Source organism: Galeopterus variegatus, unplaced genomic scaffold (assembly GCF_000696425.1).
Source record: "Galeopterus variegatus unplaced genomic scaffold, G_variegatus-3.0.2 Scaffold274, whole genome shotgun sequence".
Taxonomy (NCBI): domain Eukaryota; kingdom Metazoa; phylum Chordata; class Mammalia; order Dermoptera; family Cynocephalidae; genus Galeopterus; species Galeopterus variegatus.
In genome coordinates, this window is record NW_007726385.1 from 516071 (window position 1) to 523365 (window position 7295).

At 57.2% G+C, this 7295-nt stretch overlaps 1 protein-coding gene across 7 annotated transcripts in view; it reads left to right on the forward strand.

The window, feature by feature from the left end:
* CSNK1E (casein kinase 1, epsilon) overlaps window positions 1-7295 on the forward strand; it is a 36075-nt gene that overhangs the window by 9615 nt on the left and 19165 nt on the right. For 5 of the 7 annotated variants that reach the window (XM_008566886.1, XM_008566887.1, XM_008566883.1 and 2 more), the window contains exons 1-2: window positions 2458-2542; window positions 4739-4826. In XM_008566886.1, the coding sequence (XP_008565108.1) occupies window positions 4751-4826 (76 nt within the window). In that variant the 5' untranslated portion in view covers window positions 2458-2542; window positions 4739-4750. Of the gene's footprint in view, window positions 1-2457; window positions 2543-4738; window positions 4827-7295 lie in introns of those variants that run through there. The other 2 variants (XM_008566884.1, XM_008566885.1) reach the window with 2 other exon arrangements.

Consider the following 7295-nt stretch of genomic DNA (forward strand, 5'->3'; position numbering starts at 1 on the left):
TGGGAATCATTAACAAAACAACAACAACAACAAAAACACCATGCAGGCCAAGCAAAGCCCACCACCTGGCTGGCGACCCCTGCTCCAGTGCAAAGGTGGCACTGGGGGCAGGGCCTCCGCTGGCTGCTGCAGGTCTCTCCTGGGAGAAGGCTCCTCCTCAGTCTCCCGCTGTTGGAAATGGGCTCTTGATAGACTCAGCTTCATGGGACCACTGGGAGAACAGAACCGTCTTGCTGGGCTTTGTGGTCCTGAGCAAACCCCTTCTCCTCTCCGGGCCAGTTTCCTGACCTGTGAAAGGACCTGATCTGTAGGGCTCCCGCCGGTTTGGACAGTGTGTGACTAAGTCTCTCAGGCTTGAGGGAAGATGCAGTTATTATGGAAGTGACTCTTCCTGGGAACTGTACTTCCCGATTGGATGCGCTCAGGCATTTTGAGTGTCCAGATTCACAACTGTGTTTGTGAATGTAGGTGTGTCATAATTTGGAGCTTTGCATGGCACAGTGTAAATATAATCATTTTAATAACCCTGTCCTGGAACCTTTCGTGGGGTGCTCTGGAAGCTGAATAGGAAGCCCTAATTAATTCTTCCAGTGACCTGGGGAGGGCAGGGTCCGTCTTCCCCAATTGCAGTTAGGAAACCCAAGCCCAGAACTAGCTGGGAAGTGACTTGGCTAAATGTGCACCATTCAGGGCCCTGACTCGAGTGTTGGTTGCATGGTAGTGTGTGGGGTCCCTCATTCAATGGGCGAGAATCATGTTAGGATTTGAGGGTCTGCTCTGTGCCCATCACAGTCTGAGCTGCGGGGAAAGGGACGGGGGATTGATTTTTCTCTGGGAGGACAGCATATGAGCCCAGGCTGCCTCTCCGGGCCTTTTGTCAAAGCCCCTCCATTTCTCGCTGTCCTCTCGAATTTCTCGTCCCCTCATTCCCCTGGCCTGCAGCACTCGGAGCCTGGAGACGAGTGAGCGCCCAACTCTAACACGTCCTTTGCAGGGCGGCGCATACTCGCCCTCCTCGGCCTTTGCCGGGGGCCGGCTGCTTTGGCTGGAGAGGAGAACCCCGCGGGAGGGAGAGGAAGCTTTGGGTCGAGGAAACCCCCACTTTTTGTGCGCCCTCCTCTAACTCCTGCCCCTCGCCCGGGCTTTCCAACTGTGCCCCGAACTGTATGAGAGTGTCGCTGTCCGTGTGCGCTCCCCGGCCCCACGCGTGAGACCGCGATCCTGCGAGGCGCTCCTCGGCGGCTGGGGGACTGCGTTTCCCGGCTGCGGCCCCCAGCGTCCCCGGACGCGCAGGACTCGGGCCCTTTAAATCCTCCGGGGCGGCGGCGACACACGCGCGTTCGCGCTCGGGCTGTGGGGGCCGGTCCGGGCGCCGCCCGCTCGGCCCGGCGAGGACAAAGGCGCGGCTGGGGACGAGGAGGAGGGGGCTGTTATTTTGCAGGCTTGCCTGGGGGGCCCCTGTCCGGCCCGCCTTCGCCTCCCCCAGCTGGACCCTTTAAGGCCCCAGCCGGCCGAGGCGGCCACCCCGGCTGTGATTTGGGGGCGCTGAGGGAGGGGGGCCCGGGACTGGGGCTCCGGGGGCACCCGCTGCTGTCGATCCCGGCCAAGCCCTGGGCTTCTGTGGGTTCCACCGGACAATCAGCAGCGCCCCCCGTCCTCTCTGGGCCCGGGTGCCACGGACCTGGGGGGTCAGCAGGGCTGCTCCCGCATGTTGGGTGGGGGCGTTTGGTGATCCTAAGGTGACGGGGTGTGTGGTCACCCAGGCCACCGATGTTGTTTTCCTTTGTGGAGAGGAAGAAAGGGGTGGGGGTTATTTATCAGATCGGATTCTCCGCTGCTGTGTGTGAGAAATTCATGTTTTGCAAGTCTCTGTGTAACGTAAAACTGTTTGTGACCGAGTGTCCTTAGAGAGAGGATTCCCAGGCTCACCGGAGTACCCAGACTCGAAGTGGGGTGAGCCCCCTCCCCAACTTTTCCCTTAGTTTTCTTGCGTGTCTTCTTCTTGGCATAACCTCCGTCAGGGGGAGGGATTTGGGGAGAGAGAAGAGGATAGTGTCTGAGTTGCTTCCAGTAAATGCCTGCGTTGGGCTCTCCTGTGCCTTGGTGTCTAGGATGTCCCTTCAATTTCGATTGTAATGGTCCTGTGAGGAGGGCCCTGGCCCTGGCACTGGCCCTGGTTGGGGGGGTCAGGGAGTGAAAGAAAACTGCCCGTGTGCTGTGCTGGTTGGTAGTGTGCCTGATTTCCTTAACCAGCTGAAACTCCTGAATCTTCATGTCCGCCTTTTTGTTTCCCCCCACTTTGTTTATCAACCCTCCCCTCCCCCCCATGGGAGAAACAGCAGAAGAACTGGGAAGCCTCTCCCATTCCTGAATGAAGCCTTTCTCTGCTCCTCCGGGAGCTTTTGGGGGGATAGTGCTGGGACAGTATAGGCTCTCCCTGTAGCCCTGGCCCCCAGGATGTGGAGGAGAGACTGGGGGTCTGGGTGACAAGGGGTCCTGCAGGGCTCATTGCACCCCTCTCCTCTTCTCTGCAGACAGCCCGGTGAGTGGGGAGGGGCTGGGGGTCATGTGCAGTATATTTATGTAAGACACCCAGACAGAGGGCACGGGTATTTATATAACCCGGCCTGGGTATTTATGTAATATAGGATGCCAGTATATTTATGTTCCTTTCCTAACCTGCGGCTTTCCCGGCTGCTATGTGTGGTCTCTGAATTGGTGTTGGCAGAAAACGGATGGGGGAGGGGGCTGTTTGTGTGTACTCACCCATGCCCCCCCACCCCAGCAGGGCTCTCTGCCGGTATATTTATGTTCCTTTCCTAACCTGCGGCTTTCCTGGCTGCTATGTGTGGTCTCTGAATTGGTGTTGGCAGAAAACGGATGGGGGGAGGGGGCTGTTTGTGTGTACTCACCCATGCCCCCCCACCCCAGCAGGGCTCTCTGCCTGACGTTCTTTCTTCCCTCGGAGTGTACACACTTGGGAAGCTGGACAGTGTGTGTACGTGGGGTGTATGGCCTGTGGGTTTCCTGCGAATGTGGAGTGTGTCCTGCTGGCAGGCACGCCACCTCAGCTGGGACAGGCCAGGCATGTGGACAAAGGCCCTTGATTGCGAGTTTGGCTGGCACCGGGTGGAGGCTACTTCGCTGTGGTTATTGGCGAAGGGCTAGTGGTGGTTGCCTGGGTGCTGGGGCTGCGATGTCTATCCTGAGCAGGAGCTGTCGGCTCCCTGGCTCTGTTGGGGCACAGAGCTCAGGCCTGACCATCTGTAGATCAGTGTCTCCCAGCTCCCTTTCCAGGTGGGCCTGGCCCTCGGGGTAGCACTTGGCTTGGGGAAGGAGCAGGGTCCCTGTGCCAGCACAGTGCTCTTCCATCTCCCTGTTCTGCCTCCCAGCCCTGGCATGAAATACACCCTATTTCTGAGGGTGGGAGGCCTCCAGGTGGGGTGGCAGGAACCCTGTCCTAGGGTCCTAGGTGAGACTGCCACTGACCTGCTGTAGGGTGGCATAGGGCAGGTGGTGTGGTCTCTCTGGGCCTGTGTTCCCTGTCTGCAAAAAGGAGTCCCCTCTTGACAGTCTTCTGCCTTGGCTCTCTTGGAAACACTCTGAGATCTCAGGGATCCCCCTCTCTCTCCCTATTTCATGGTCCACTGTCACCCCAACAGGTGAGACTGCCTCCAGGACTTTGAGTTTTCTCCTCAGCTGGCCAGGGGCACAGAGTGCCCAGACCTTTGCCCCAGGCCAGAACAGAAGAGTCAGTACCAGGTTTGCCCAGGCCCTGATGTCCCATGGCCTTAGGGCACTCAGGGTAGGTCACAGGAAGGAGGGAAGCTACTCAAATCAGAACACCTCCCACCCCACAGAACCTCTAGCTACCCACTGGTGGCTATAAACCTGGATTTTGTCCCCTCAGTTGCTCCAAAAGGGCCCTCTTGGGAGACCCTCCCTTCTAGTCCTAAAGGAAGCCAGCTCCAGGCGGTCCATCCAGAAAGAGATGTGCATAGAGGCCTGTGTGAGATTCTTAGTGTCACTAGGTAGAGGGGAGAGGTGGGGGGAAGATGATGGGAAGGTAGATGTTCTAAGGCGTCCCTTTCCTGCCTTCTCCCCATGGGGGATGAGTTCTTTCCCACAGAACACTCTGGGAACTGGCAAGGTCAGGTCTCCAGTTCCTGGCAGTAGAAGTATAGGGTGGGATGGGTGTGGGGGAACCCTGTCATTTCATCTTGGAGGTTGGGACTTGCTGGTGGTTGCCATGACAGTGTTCCAGGACGGTCAGCTCCAGCATCACTGCTCTCCATCACCCTCTTTGTCCTTGATTTTCCTTTCAGGGTCTTGGTCCATTGTGACCAGCCTCCCACTTGAGAGGCTCCTACTGGAGGGCCCCCGAATGAGTGTCCCCCAAGGAGATGCTTGCTTGGCTGTTTGCTCTTGGGCCTTGTCTCTAATTTCACCTTATGCGGGCTAAGCTGAGACCTGTTCTGAACCTGCCTCAGCTGCTCCCCAGATGTGTTGGAGTGGGGGCTGTTGGGCTACCTGGCACCTGGTTGCCCTCAGGCAGAGTGAGGCCAAATCTCTTCCTGGACAGTGGGAGGGAGAGTGTTGGCCTCCCGAGTTCCTGTGGCTTTGCCTGGCCTTGGTGGTAGTGCGGGGTGGCGGGCGGGGGCGGGGAATGGTTCAGCAGGCTGGGCTCTCTTCCAGCCCCCCATTTCTCTGACCCCAGTGCTCCTGCTTCCCACTGCAGCAGGAGTGAGTCATGGAGCTGCGCGTGGGAAACAAGTATCGCCTGGGACGGAAGATCGGCAGCGGGTCCTTTGGAGATATCTACCTGGGTAAGTGTTCCTAGCTCCAGCCAGAACCCCTGGGACTTCCCTGGGGACAAGAAGGAGGAAAGATCCCAGGATTTGGGGGATCTGAAGCCAGAACTTGGCTCCAGTGGCATGTGTTGCCCCTGGGGCCATCCCAGATGGGGTAGGAGGCAGCAGGTTGGGGCCGAGGCAGGCCAGTGGCCCTCCTCTCACAGGCAGGACCAGGCTGGGCTCCTACTTGCTGCAGGCTGGGCCAAGGAGGGTATTTTTAGCTCTGATTTCCAGCTGCAGCTGACCTGGGTCTCCAGCTGGGCGTGGGAAAGCCCAGGCTGGGTTGACATCCCCTGTCTCTTGCCTCCTGGGAGAAGGATGCGGCTGGTAGAGAAGAGGCCTGGGCTACCGCTTGACCCCAGCCAGGCCCTCTCCCTGTGGTCTGGCCTCCTGGAATGTGGCCCTGGCAGGCTCAGTAACCTTGTGGAGGGGGATCTCCTCATTTAGGGATTTCTCTCTGTCTCCGGATGTGCTTCCTGTTGAAAGTTTGAGTTTGCCCTGATGTTGTCATTTTAAATAAATTACCGACATTTCAGCCCAGTGGGGGGCACAGTCATGAGTCCTGGCCCTTCCTTTGCAATTGTTGGTCTGTAAGGGAGATACTTAGTTTTGGTAATTGTGGATTGAAGGGTGGGGGCTTGGAGTTGTTGGAGCTAGATGGCAAGCCCCTGTGGGGCTGATCCTCGTTCCTGTTCCTGTGCTCTCAGGAGCAGGCTAGAGCCGAATATGTGCCTCTGTTTCTCCCCTTGGAAAATGAAAATAAATCAGTTCTGTCCTGGGTAGAGACAGGTGCTGTGTTTATTAATTCAGCGCTTGGGAGTTTCTCTTACCAGAGGTGAGGATTCCTGCCCCCTATGGAGTATGAAATGTGCTTTGCAGGGAGCTGCAGAGGGGACAGGGAAGGGGATGCACACGTACATTCCCTGAGCACTTACCTGCAGGGCCCTTCCTGAGCGTGGCCTCCCCTCGCAGCAGCCCCTAGAGATGCCAGGTTATCCCTGTTTCACACATCAGGAAACTGAGTGCAGCATGGTCAAGTTGGCCTCCCAAGGTCGCTCTAGAAAACTAGCAAATGTGGCCTTTATACCCGCAGCCCTCCATACAAGCAGGAGAGTGTAGAAGACAGAACGTGGGAGGGAGACATTAGACACATCCGGGTTCTAGGCCTCGCCTCATGTGGCTGCTTCGTTTCTGTGATCCCAGCTGTAAAGTCTGTGTGATGCTGCCTGACTGACCAAGAGCTGTTGTGAGGCACACATGAAGTGGATGGGAAAGCGTTTTGTAAATTGTGAAGTGCCAGCCGAATGTGCAGCTCATTCTTAACGGTTTTCTCTGACCCCAAGCCCCTCCAGGGGAGGTAGGCATTGGGCATGTCCACCCTTTCCCCAGTGCCAAGCATGTGGCATGCCCGCAGGGGTGTTCACTGAAGACTTGTCAAGTGAGCAGAGGAGAAAGTGGGGACTGTAATACGCAGAGGCCTGTGAAGTGGCCTCACTGATGGCAGGATAGAAGGTGGTTGGGATTTGGGTGTCCAGTCCAGGTTTAGGTCTCCAGTCTATTTCTCATTTGCTGTGTGACCTGGGGTAAGTCCCTTTCTCTCTTTGAGCCTCAGTATGCTCATCTGAAGTGTAGGTAGCCATCTCTTTACTGTTTGTGAAATCAGAGTGGACATAAAGGACCCTCTTATTGTCAAGGTTCTTGAGCTCAAGACTGAAGAGCTACAGGCTCGAGGGCAGAGGTCACGGAGGCAGCTCTTGGCACACACAAACATACCTGCTTCTAGACAACACCCAGTCCAGGTTTCTCTTTTTGCAGAAGGGAAACTGAGGCCCACAGAGGGGGAGGGGCAGCCCAAGGTCACTCAGCTGATAGCCCTGGTTCATGTGATCGGACCTCCCAGGGAGCAGGACTTCCTGTTCATTTCAAAAAGCCCAGATTTACTGCTCTTTGTAGGAGCTCTGAAGTAAATGCTGACCTAGGTGTGAGTGCTGGTGTTTCCTTTTACTAGCTGTGTGCCCTTGAGCAAATGTGGCCTCTGCCGGCCTTGCCTTCTCCATCTGTAAAATGGGGTTGTAAGAAGTAATGAGCCGCTAGCGTGTGAAACATCCGCATGTGCCTGGCCACGCAGGTGCTTTATGCTGTGCCCCTCACCCTCAGTCTTAGCTGGGAACTGCTGCTTTCAAAAGATCTGGGTCCAGGCCGGCCCGGTGGCGCACTGGAGAGTGCGCCGCTTGAGAGCACGGCGGCGCTCCCGCCGAGTGGCCACGCAGGTGCTTTATGCTGTGCCCCTCACCCTCAGTCTTAGCTGGGAACTGCTGCTTTCAAAAGATCTGGGTCCGGGCCGGCCCGGTGGCGCACTGGAGAGTGTGCCGCTTGAGAGCACGGCGGCGCTCCCGCCGAGGGTTCAGATCCCATGTGGAGACCGGTTCCCGCTCACTGGCT